Source organism: Bos indicus x Bos taurus, chromosome 6, assembly GCF_003369695.1.
Source record: "Bos indicus x Bos taurus breed Angus x Brahman F1 hybrid chromosome 6, Bos_hybrid_MaternalHap_v2.0, whole genome shotgun sequence".
NCBI classification, from domain to species: domain Eukaryota; kingdom Metazoa; phylum Chordata; class Mammalia; order Artiodactyla; family Bovidae; genus Bos; species Bos indicus x Bos taurus.
In genome coordinates, this window is record NC_040081.1 from 67,863,274 (window position 1) to 67,876,515 (window position 13,242).

Consider the following 13,242-nt stretch of genomic DNA (forward strand, 5'->3'; position numbering starts at 1 on the left):
GGCCCTGAGTTAAGAGCTTGGTTGGAGTATTCACAGGATAGCAGGAAGCTCTCTGTGACCGAGAAGAGTGAGTGAGGGGAAGATAGGTAAGAGATGAGATTGGGTAGAAGAGGCAGAGAACGTGCGGGGCCCTGAGGCCATAACTTCTCTTTAGCCTTGAGTGCCTTTCCCTTCTATCTGTAACTTCTGAGGTTGGAATTAATTTTAATTTGTTCCACATGGTAGCTAGTTGCCTTCTGCTTGCGGAATAATGATCTCTTCCCTATTGATTTGAAATACCATTTAATCGTATTAATTCTGTGTACTTACACATACACGCAACCATACAGACGTGCGTAGACATGTTTATTAGCTCTCTTTCAATGATTTGTCTTACTGCTCACGTACCGTATTTTATAGCACTGTACCTCTACACCAGGCCTTGGCAAACTACAGCTCATGGTCCAAATCAGGCCCACTACCTAGTGTCTAGAAATAAAGTTTTATTGGAGCACAGCCACACTCATTTGCTTGTGTATTGTTTATGGCTGCTTTTGAGCTCCAGTGGCAAAGTAGCTGCAGCAGAGATCGGATGGTCCACAAAGCCTAAAATATTTAAGATCTGGCACTCGTGCAGAGAGTTTACCAACCTCTGCTTTATATTATGTATGGTCGGATAGGGCCTGTTCTTCATTCTTCATTTTCAACAATTTCTTGGCAAGTCAAGTGTGTTTGTTCTTTTCAGGTGAACTTTAGAATCAATCTGCTAAGCTTGCCTGACTCCCTTCCCTTTCCCTCACCTCTTTTTGGGATGGGGAGGTGGGAAGCAGGGAGAATAGGAATTTGATTGCATTTAATTTTGTAGTTCAGTACAGGGTGAAGTGATCGTCTTACGATACCGGGTCTTTCCATTCCAGAAATATATCTCTGCATCTGTAAACTTTTATTGTTTCTTCACTTGAATGTTGCACATTTAAGTTTATTCCTACGTGTACTATTGCTTTTCGTTGCTATTATAATTGAGATCACCTCCCAGGTATATTTAACAAGTGATTATTTATGGCATAAAAGAAGGGTTTGAATTTTTATGTATTTCAATTGTTTCTGACCCTTTATGGAAGTAAACTCCTGTTAGGACTGTTAATTCTTGAAGTTGATTCTTTTGGTTGATGATGGTCATTGTCTGAACTTACCAGTTTTTGTTGTATTACTTATGTCTCTCTATATTGTGGGATTGTGTATACAAAGGGTAGTTTGGAGGAAGTGAATTTTGACCCTCTCAGTGGCATTCACTTTTTTCTGTTACATAGGTCACAACAAGTGATAATTATTTAAAAAACCCAAAACAAACCCCCAAAACTCCCGGAAAACTTTATGCCACATCAGGATTTGTTGATCATTTTAAAGAATACTCAGAAGATAATTTAGGCAAGCCGTTTATCAAGCATGCTGTGTCTTTCTGTGGAGCCATTTGTCACTTTTAATACAGAATGTTAGGTTTGCACGTCACACATGAGAGTCTAACCAGTGATGGTGGAGAGCCTTTTGATCATGGACTAAAGTTGACTTAACTGAGCATTTAGCCTTTAGAATTGAAATAGGAGCCAGAGGAGATTTTATGAGTCAGTTAGTGCTTTCCCAAATGCGCTTCTGTAAAGCATGCGATCTTCACCCTTAACATCTATTCCTTAAGGATGTGAAATCTATTTTAGATTTCAAGGTCTATTACTTGCCCTGAGCAGTGAACAGATGAACCATGAATTCAATACGTGTTAACCTTTGTGGATTTATCTTTTAATGCCATTTTGGTCTTTTTTTTCCCCCCCCCCGAATTTGTGTCTGCTCCTTAGCTTTTTACCTTGATGAAACTAAAGAAAAACTGTTCTGTTCATGCTGCTGGTTCCTTTTCTTTTTCCTTTTTTTTGATGAGGTGATGATGAGGTGGTTATGATAGTAGACACTGGGTATGGAAATAGAGACTTGGCTGACATATATTATGTGACTTGTGAAATGAACCTTGTTACTTTCATCGTCTGTAAAGTGAAACTTCATGTATAGAACTTTAATGCTCTTGTATATTTTTTTCCACTGCTGAGATATTCTTCCACCATCATTATGAAATCAGTTGGTGGTATATGAATGTAGACATACCATCATAGGCTGTAGAGATGTATCAAGCCGTATGCCTCTGTCACAGAGGCAGCTGCAGCTTTGAGATCTTTGATGTGGGGCTTGACTTGGATCTACAGAAGTAGAAACCATTGTAGGTGGTTGGTGTGGAAAATGGTATAATCTAACAGTGATAATATCTTTTATTGGGCACTCACTATGATCCACACATTACTCTGACTCTCTGCCACATCCAGGCATTGTAGGCTCATTCACAACTGAGGACATTGAAATTTAGGTTAAATAACTGGTGGATCTGAGATTCAAGCTAATTGTTAGACTCCAGAGTCAGGTTGTAAAGCTCAGAGTGTTATTTTGGCAGAAACTGTATGTGTGTGTGTAAAGACGGATTTAGCAATTTTAATTTGTTTAGATTCTCCTGTGTGGATTTTGGCAGTTGAATCAGCAGGTCTGGAGACCTTATTGCTTTGGTGATCTTTGGCAGACTCCTGTGTATCCTCAGTGAAGACAGAATCTAGATCCTTAAGTTTTCTGGTGTTTTTTTTTTTTTTTGCGAGTCCAGAAGTTTAATTTATATATCAAGATATTACTGTAGTGTATCGTTTGTCTTCCAAATTTTAAATTGAGAGAGTACAAAAAGGGAGCTTATGGCTTGATCATAGATGCCAGGGCAGGAGGGGTGGGTAAGATTAAGTTCCCCAAAGCCTTTGTTACTGCTCCTAGCTTTAGAGCCCCCTACCTAGGTTTATGAAATAGAAGTATAAGTACATAAATACACACACGTATATATATATATATATATTCAAACACCCCAAATGATTTAAAATCTTTTTCTGTACAGTTGCACTAATTAAGATGGAAAATCAAGGTCTGCACATATTTATGTCATCATTTACCTTAAATATGGCTCAACCATTCAGATTCTAAATAATTAACACTTGTCTGTATTTGAGGTCCTTCTCTGGTTGTCCCTCAGCCAAGCACTCTGATTCTTTGGACCACTCTCAATGGCTGTGCGTGTGGTGTCAGGCCGGGGGCTGCTGTTGGTCGGGCCAGCGCGTGCACGTGTGCATGTACACTTAGAGCCCGCTGCTCCTGACAGTGGTGTGTGTATGTCAGGGACTCTGCTGCCTGCTGGCCCCTCTGCCCTCCAGGCCAGCCCAGACCTGGATTCCTGGCACGATTTAGAAAAGAAAAGTGGAGCTTTCTAAATACTGGCAGGCAGGTCAGCTTGCTTTCCAGCCCAGAGAGTCCGGCTCAGCAGAGACAATTTGTGTTGTAGTGTTGGCTCCTTGCATCTGACATGCATCCTAAATAAATATTCCAGGAAAGGGTGATTTTTTCTCTCTCTCTCTTTTTTTTATCAGAATGGCATAACTTGGAAAGTTACAGTATCTTTTCAAGGTTACTTTCAGACTAACGTTTACTAATCGTTATAATAGTAAAGAAAAGGAACTAATGTAAATCTTGATATTTTATGAAACTGCTTCTATTGATGCTTATTCAAATATGAAAATAGCCGTCGACTTTTAACTCGTATTCATATAACCTACTATGTAGGCAAGCATACTTTTTATGAAAAACATTTGAAATTGGAGATTCAAAAGCCAAACATAAAGTTTTATGTTGTGCGATATTGTGTGGTAGAGCAGCTTGACTTTGTCTTTTGTGTGTGATTTAGTGTACAGTCCTGAAGTTGTGAGAGATGGCAGGTGGAGACAGTCTTTGATTCTCTGTGAGTGCAAGTTCTGCCTCTGTGTTACTGGCTCTGTGGCACATTTTACTGTTGCAGTGCCAGGAACTATAGACCCCATCCCAGGGCCCTGGCCTCTCAGACAGGCCACTTTCAGGCTGGCCCTTTGATTTATCTGTATTTGTTAAACAGGAGGGGGAGGGGCTTAGATTCCATTTCTGCTCTATGTTGTGTAAGAGTCAACAAAATACGTATATTGTAAGAAATGTCAAGTGATTGAGATGCTTTCCTGTTTATTTTCTTGCCAGGAGCTTGTATTGTGCTAGTAATTCTGGGGAGGAGAAAGAGAAAGTGAATATGGTTCATTTGAGATCTGTCGTCTATTTGTGTTACTTAATTTGCCAGCATCAGTGGTATTTTTCTATTAAGCTTAAGTTCGTTGCTGATAGGATGTTATAACTACTGAAGTATTTTTGTTTTGCCTTACAATTCACATGAAAATTTCATGAACTGTATTGTAACATTTGGTTGGGAATTTAATTTTATTGTTAGACTATTTCTAGCAGATAGGTTGGTAGTTGCATGTTGTATCTTATTTAATAAGTATCAAATATAATGGCGATAGTATTCAATTGTATCAAAACATTTATTTCCACTTTTGAGCTTTATTTTTTAATAGTCTTTTTGCAGTATGGGAAATAAATGACACTGAATTTTCCCCTTTTTCTTTTAAAGACTTTCAGCTGAACTCTCATCTCTCAACACTGGCAAATATTCATAAGATCTACCACACCCTTAATAAGCTAGTAAGTCAATTTTTTAAAGACAAAGCTACCAGCTGTTCAGTTGTTTTAAGTGTATTTGATAAGAATTTAGATTATGGATATTAAGATATCAGCTGTTTATGAAAATACTGAATTTTAAAACTTGCTGTATGGTGTGTGATTTCTTGGTAATAATGAAAATATTTCTTGCAGAATCTAACAGAAGACGTTGGCCAAGACGATCACCAAACAGGTATCTATAAATGCTATCACTACTTAATTTTCAATAAACTTCCTAATAGTTATGAAGGAGAAATACTAGCTGAGACCGCTCCATGTTATTATAATACATCCCATTAGCAAGTTGTTCCTTGGTTGAGGATCTTTCTCAGGGTGTATGGAGGCAGCCATGCCACAGCTCCTTCCCAGGAGGAAATCTGTTCTAGGGCTCCAGTTTACAACGGAGTACTTCAGTTCCTTTAACGGGGTTGGGGATTCTCCCCAGTGGTTTGAAGATAATCATTCCTTTATTAAAGTATTTTAGCTTATACTAAAAAGTAGTGCAGTTTGAAAGGTTTTCCATAAATGCTTGTTGACTTGAGATATAAAATGAGTTGATAAGGAGATAGGAGTATATCTGTGTGTTTTGTATGGGTCCTGTGGATTTATGGGCTTCCCTGGTAGCTCAGACAGTAAAGAATCTGCCTGCAGTGTGGGGGACCTGGTTTTGATCCCTGGGTTGGGAGGATCTCCTGGAGAAGGGAATGGCTACCCACTCCAGTATTCTTGCCTGAAAAATCCCATGGGTAGAGGAGCCTGGCTGGGTACAGTCCATGGGGTTGAGAAAGAGTAGGACACAGCTGAGCAACTAACACTGTCTTTCACTTTGAGGATTTATGACCGGGAAAATTGAAAGTGGCTTATTATAAATCATTCTCTAGCCCTTTGGTTCTCCAACTCTAGCTGGCATTATAATCATGGTGGAGGGAGGGGCTAGTTTCAACGGGTTGCTCGGCTCCACCTCCAGAGCTCTGGGGTAGGGCCCCATAATTTGCATTTCTGACCAGCTCCCATGTGATCCTGATGGAGCTGGTCTGGAGATCACACTTTGAGAACCACTTCTCTAAACCGTGATGATCACAAAGTTCAGAAACTTGCACTTGATATATAGTTATGATAACTTCCAATGAAAGTTATTAAAATATATTTTAAAGTTTTTGAAAGTTACCACAGTAATATATGAACACATGCTTGTTAGAGAATTGTTAGAGAACTGTTAGCTTGTTAGAGAATAGCACAAAAACAAATGAAGGAAAAACCCATAACCCTCCTTTAGTATGCTGTTTTAATACTTACTCCTTCGGATATTTTTGTACCTGCATATGTTTTTATGGTAGTAGAGTAGTATTTTGTTTTGTTTTGTTTTGTTTTAGCATTGATGAGCTCACACTGTATATACTATATAGCATCGGTCTTTTTTTTTCATTTAATTTTTTTATTAAAAAAAATTACCTTGGAGGTTGTTGGGATTTAGGACTCCCTACCCTTCTCCTCCATATTGGTTCAGGATCAGTTGAAAATTAGGCATAATAAGATGGATATTGAACTAACAGTTGTGTTGGAAAACACAGCTTAGATGAACAGCAGAAATGCAGAAGCTTTGCAGTATTTCACCTTAATTAGACAGCCTTATACACAATCACTGCCATAGCCAGTAGAGCACCGCACACCTGGCCCACCTCTAACCTCTCATTTATGGCAGTGTGGGGTAGCAGCTTCTGCTGGCAGGCTGGGCGGAAAGGGAGTTCAGAAGGAGCCGGGCCCCTCTGCTCAGTTCCCCCCACCCCCCATTACCAATTAGATCAGACATTCCTCCTTCCAGGGAAAGGAGTGAGAGAAGGGGAGGTGTGTTTTAGAAGGTCAGGCCACAGAGGGTCCCTTCACCTGGTCTTTCTGTTTTAGTAAACATAGGTCAGGACAGTCAAAAACAGTCTCCATAATAATTTTAAAAGCAGTGTATGCACATGATTTTAAAAGAAGTGTCAAAAAGCAAAGGTTGCCATCCAGTTTTATGAGCGCCAGCTCCCATCCCCCGCTAGTACTACACCCTTGACTCTCCAGAGACAACTCTTATATTCTTGTATTTGTTTCCCAAATGATGATGATGATATATTTTCCCCCAAATACAAGTATACATTTATATATGCCTCTTGTTTTTGTCACTCAGTGTATCTTGGAGATCTTTTTATAGCACATTTATGAAGCTTTATTTTTAATGACTGCATGATTTCCTGTCTTGAGAATATATCATAATGTGTTTCTGTTGATGCACACTTAAATGTGTTTAACTTTTAGCTACTACCAATAATGCTGAATATAATTTTCAGAGCCAGTTCTAATAGTTAAGAAAAAGCACATTTCTGTTTTCTTATTCTGGAAAAATACATTGGTAGGCACTGGAGATTTTTTAAACTTGATAATTGTTTTGATTTTTTAAAACTAAATTTTTTGTTGGTAGAGTCTTTCAGCTATCTTTCCCTTGGCTATGGTAATGAAACATCTAAGTTTTGCCTCTTGTACACTGTTTAGTTACTGTTGAACTTTGGATTTAAGTGAGTATTGTTATTATAGTAATGTCACATTTAAATATTTAACCTGAATGTGGCAGTTTAATAACTGAGGGTTATAATTCAGGAATACTAAAGTGGAGAGTGTGTTTGGCTTCATACCTCCTCTTTTGCCCTTGGGGACAGTGGATGTGTCTGATGTTTGTATATGACTTGCTGGTGCAGTGCCTGGTACCTCATATGTGCCAGTCATTGTCAATTAGCATTAGTAATTTCTTAGAGTAGTCCATTTCATTAACATTTCCCCATCTGGTTTTAGCATCACTTGTGATTATCATATCTGACAGAGCATACTTGAAAAATTAAACAACATAAAATCTGTAATGTTTGGAAATCTGAGAAAGTTAATCACTGTAGTGCCTCTTTGAATCTCTTCGTTCAATGGTAGACTGAGCAATTTCTATACCAACTGTATATGGAAGAGTGAAACCAAGTGCAAGAGGCCAGGATCTTTCTCCTCTCTTTCTTTTAATAATTTTCTTTGATTCTTTCAGTCTTCCTACCACCAAAAAAAGAAAAAGGGGAGAGAGTGTGTACATTAATATTGGAGAAATAGCCCAAAATAGTGGGCATGAATTTAAAAAGCCAGAGAGGACCAATAGTAATAATAATAGTGAAGGAGGATGATAGATGTTGAAAGTCGTATTGTTTAGAGAGAAAGGAAAGGAAATTTTTTGGTCTTTAATAGTAGGATAAAAATTGCACATTTGGACACTAATAGTTTTACTCAAGCAAGTAAGTAGTTCAATGGTGTGTTCAAGAAAATGAAATAAAATATTTTGATACTGATAAAATGTCTTAAAATACAACCTATTTATCAACTTTGGAGGAGGAAATGGCAACCCACTCCAGTATTGCCTGAAAAATTCCATGGCAGAGGAGCCTGGTGGGCTGCAGTCGATGGGATTGCAAAGAGTCGGACACGACTGAGCACACTTGCATTTATCAACTTAAATGACTATACCTTTGTGACTTGTTCTGTGAAAAAGCTATATAAAAATTATTGAAGTGGCAGAATGAACATATAAAATGTTATTGAGTCAAGGCTATATGATACAACAGACTCATAATGATAATTCGATAGTGGGATTTTTGTATTGGAACAAGCATTTATTCTAAGTTTGGAAAAGTCAGAAAAAGATCTCTAATTGTATAGAGCTCTTATTTGAGGATGAAACTGGGCGCCCAATTTAATATGTCATAGGAGAATTAATTCCTGAACAGGACCTTTTTTTAACTTGAGGCCCACGAGCAAAATGATTAAATTTGAAAAAATAGCAGAGCAGCTACTTAGATACCATTTATTAGGAATAACATACTTAGTTAAATTATTATGAAAACAGCCAGCTGCATAGGCATTAAAAGGCTTTGTGGTTTGATCCAGGTGAACTCAATTTGCTGTTCAAAATTGATTTTTCTGGGACCAACTAGTAGATATGTTTAAAATGTTGCAGTATTTCTAATTGTTTAATATAAGAAGAAGAGCTACATTCTTTGACTGATTTATTTGAAAATATGGTCAGATTTATTTGAAAATATGGTCATTTAATAAACTAATTTATTTGTTCTCCTTAAACACTGAACCAAAAAGAAATGAACCTGAACTCAATCATTATAACCTTTGGTTAAAAAATGGAAACAATTTCTGTTGTCTTCCTAAGGATCATACAAACACTTCAGCATCAAAAGTGTTTCTAATGAGGGGAAGGTTTCAGAGTCACTGTCTATCTAATGGAGAGATATTGCAAACTGAACACCAGAATGTCTATCCCTGTAATGTGAAGGAGCCTGAATCATAGTTTGGGATTACTAGTTGAGATTATGCATCCCTTCATCTTCCTACTTCTTTGCTATTGTAATAAAAATGCCTTTCCTTTTTTCATAAGTACCTGCCAAACGTTTCTAATGAGATTTAAGATGGATTCCTAAAATCTTTTTCTTTCCTCTTTTTTCTTTGTTGTTTATTCAGTTGCTCATTCGTGTCTGACTCTATTTGACTCCATGGACTGCAGCACACCAGGCTTCTCTGTCCTTCATGATCGGAAGTTTGCACAAATTCATGTCCATTAAGTCAATGATGTGTTTAAGGCAAACATTGGAAACTTGTAACTCTGATCATTTCCCCCCAAAAAGGCTATAATATGATTGGAAGAGAAACCAGAATATTAACTGATCATTTCAAATGAATTCGTGGGTTAGTTAGCTTTTATTTGTTAATTATTTATTGAATAGGAACTTTTAGGAGCTCAACTTACCAGCCAGTTTTCTTATATGTCGAGTTGGGGTGGTAATAATACCTCTTAGATTTGTGATGATAACTTTGAAAGTGCTTTGTAGTTATTTATTGAAAACTTCAGCCTTAATATTTTGCCTCTTTACCTATAATGGCAGATTATTTGTACCTAAGTGGATACTTGTAGCAGGTTAAAATAGCTAAAGCTTCATTAAAACAGAAAAACATTCCATAAGATTCTTGTTTATATTATTTGCTTGCTAAATTTTCAGTGTAAAAATAAGTGTAATTCAGGTAGATTAAGTGATTCAAGTTCTGAGGCAGTAAAGTCTAAATTTAATGATACAGATAAACACAAATTTGTGAAACATTCATTTGGATTTAAGTGTCTTGATTATAAAAAGATATCACAGAGTTATTTTAAGAAGCAAACGTTCTCAAATATTTGTGTTAAAAAAAATCCTACCTGCTAGGATACTTGAGTCAAGTGCTTGTCTTAACTGATAAATAGGGGGAAAAAAGTCTGAAATGGTGGTGTATTACCTATTCATAGTATTTCAAATCTATGGAAATGTACTGACTTTTTAGCAGAATTTGATTTACAGATGTTTTAGGAACACATTTATTTAACAAATATTTCTTGAGAGTCTACTATAGGATGTATATATATACACCTTATTACTGTATAATGATACTGTATTTGCTGCTGTGTCTGCACGGGCGAACCAGACAGAACCCTGCAAACCAAGGTGTACTTCTGTGCATGGACTTAAAAATCTTGAGTTGTCGCTTTTGCTTGGGTAGGATCCCTGAAGCCATAGTGGGGGTTTGGGGCTACCACACCTTGAGTTGTATGCGCTCTCTAAGTTTTTGCTGACTTGGTTCATGTCACCAAATTATTTTAGGTCACCTTGTTTTCCTCAGCATTAAACACTTGCTTTTGAGTTAGCTTGAAATTTAAGTCCTTGAGTTCCTGGATTCTGCCTATAGTGCTGTGCTGTGTCGTCCTCTGTGACTTCTCTGGGATGTGAGTTGGACACGTTCTTCCTGTGAGGTGGGGGTGAGAGGGTCGAGGAGCCAGTGGGTGCCTGAACTGTAGCAGGCGTCGGGACTGAGCAGACACTGTTTCATTGTGAAGGACGGCCCCCGATAGTCACTTACTTATGCCGATGATTAGAGCACGGCCCCCGATAGTCACTTACTTATGCCGATGATTAGAGCAGAGACATCTGAACAGGGGCCACGTGAATAAATAAAAGAACAAAATGCCAAATTTGAGATGCTTTGAGGCTAAAATATGAATACGTTTTATGCCAGGAAAAGTGATTTGTGAAACTTTTAACAGAAAGCGTTCATTAGTAAGAAAAAAAAAGAAAGTTGAAAAAGTTAGTTAAGTTATGATGGCAGTGTTTCCACAAAGAGGCAACGATAGAGGAGCTGGTGGTGGATCAGATCTTACTGGTGAATATTGGTGGAAACATTGTTTTAAATGATGGTCATCTTCCCACGGGCTGGGGAGAGGTGTGCATTTCCTCTGTGTTCTGCAAACACTGGTGGGAGGGAGAGGTCACTGCCGGACTAGATGCTCAGAACCTGACTGTGACCAGTGCCGGGAGACAGTGTCTCTCCTTCACACGAGCACATCCAAAAGGGAGAAGCAAGCCTCAAGGTTGCTCCTTTCAGAGAAGCGTGGCAGGCTTTCCAGCAAGTTGGGTCACACTTTTTTATTCTGTGAGCCCCACCCCGAGGCATTACTGGACAAGAATAAATCTTGCCTGTTGGCGGTCTGCAAAAGCTCCAGTCTCTGCCCCTCTCAGACCTCTGCGCGTCAGTGTAAACAGGACTGGGTTTCGCAGGGAAGACGGACGGGTATGTATGGTGGCAGCACTTGCTCCGGCTCTTCTGCTTCCTATTCTTGCTGCTGTTGTGAGAGAGATGTGAGGTTGTCTGGTGTCTCTGAAGAACCTTCTACCCCCACCCTGGTTGAGCTCCGGGAAGGGTGGCCGAGGGTCATCTTTCCAGCCTGGTGGGCTCTACCTGTGCACCGAGGAGCCAGCCTGGTCCAATAGCCAGCGCTGGAACCCCGCCTCACTGGCGCCATTGTCCTGGTTTGTTTCAGGAGAGATGCTTTTGGCTGGCCTCTTCCTAAAGTACATCGCCTGGAGGTGGAAGCCTGAGTATGTCCAGGATTTAGGTTCCAGTCCTTGCCCTTGTTCTTTTCATGTTGGAATCGTTAGCTACTGACATCTCTCTCCCTGCCTTCTGAACAGCCTTCTACAAAGAGCTGTCCATGCTTTGTAGATTGCTAGGTTCCTTCTCCAACCTTAGCCGCTCCGCCTCCACCCCTAGCTGCTGCATTTTACTGCTGCCTCCACCCACTGCCTAGCGCACTCCTCCCCCTCAAGCCTCTGGGAGGACAGTGCACTCACCCAGGTTTTCTCCCCACCCAGGTCCTCATCTTCTTTTCCCAGTCCCCAGCATCCACATTCCCCCAGGCTCTAATGGCTTCTCTGATAGCTCAGCTGGTGAAGACTCTGCCTGCAATGCAGGCGACCACAGTTCGATTCCTGGGTTGGGAAGATCTCCTGGAGAAGGGATAGACTACCCATTCCAGTATTCCTTGGGCTTCCTTGGTGTCTCAGATGGTAAAGAATTTGCCTATAATGCAGGAGACGTGGGTTTGATCCCTGGGTTGGGAAGATCCCATGGAGAAGGGAACAGGTACCCACTCCAGTGTTCTGGCCTGGAGAATTCCATGGACAGAGGAGCCTGGCGGGCTACAGTCCACGGGGCTGCAAAGAGTCGGACGCGACTGAGCTACTTTCACTTTGCCCAGGCTCTGGGCTCAGTCCCCTGCTTCTCAGCCTCTGCTGCTGTGGCCGTGTGGGAGTGACAGTGAGTGGTGGCAGGGAGCCAGGGCCTCACTCCTGGGCTGCCTGGGTTCCATCCTTGATCCCACCTGCTGCTTTCCAGCCACTGCTTCATCTCTCTGCCTGAGTTTCCTTATTTATAGGAATGGGGATGCCAAGGATGCCCTCCATCATAGGGTGGTAGTAAGGATCAGGTAAACATGGAGCACTGGCCTGAGCACATACCTTTCTTGTGAAACTCAGTTCGCAACATCTGTCTACATGTGATGCTTGGCACCTGAGCCCTTGCTGAGTGGATGTTTTTCCCTCAGAAAACTCCTGAGAAAGAGTTACCTCAGAACACTGCTGAGAAGGTCTCATTTTTAGATGGTGAACCAGAGACCCAGGATAGGTCATTGGCTGCCCAAGCCAACATGACCAGGTGAGGAGCTGGAGGTCATGCCCAGAGTGCAGAGCACTCGGCCCCTAGTGCCTGCTCTCTGAGGGCCAGGCCTCTCACCAAGGCCCTAGCGGATGAGCAGGATACCATCCAGAGCTCACCACTTAGCATTTCCAAGACCTTGGGACGTCTCTTGAATGCCTGATCCTTAGCTTTTCCCATCTGTCAGTGCGTGCCCTGTGTGTCATGCAGGGTTATTGTGGGAACCAATGACATAATATCTCTGCTAGTACTTGGGCCAAGATAGGGTTGTAATTGTCTTTTAATTTACAGTGATTTAAAACAATCTGAAGTGAGACTGTCTGGGTTTGAATTCCAGTTTTGCCACTTACCTGACCTCTTTCTGCCTCCATTTTCTTATCTACGTAGGCATTATTACTCTGTTTTCATAAACTTGTCATGAAGTTAAGTGAGTTCACACATGTAAGTGTTAAGAGCAGGGCCTGGTGCACGGTAAGGTCTCAACAGGTGTTCTGTGATAGTGTTACATTTTTAATATCTTTTACC

At 40.3% G+C, this 13,242-nt stretch overlaps 1 protein-coding gene across 3 annotated transcripts in view; it reads left to right on the forward strand.

The window, feature by feature from the left end:
• Nucleotides 1-13,242, forward strand: part of DCUN1D4 (defective in cullin neddylation 1 domain containing 4) — a 71,298-nt gene that overhangs the window by 17,923 nt on the left and 40,133 nt on the right. For 2 of the 3 annotated variants that reach the window (XM_027544482.1, XM_027544484.1), the window contains exons 2-3: nucleotides 4,538-4,608; nucleotides 4,780-4,819. The exons of the other annotated variant lie outside the window; for it this stretch is intronic. In XM_027544482.1, the coding sequence (XP_027400283.1) occupies nucleotides 4,538-4,608; nucleotides 4,780-4,819 (111 nt within the window). The remainder of the gene's footprint in view (nucleotides 1-4,537; nucleotides 4,609-4,779; nucleotides 4,820-13,242) is intronic. 3 annotated transcript variants of the gene reach the window in all.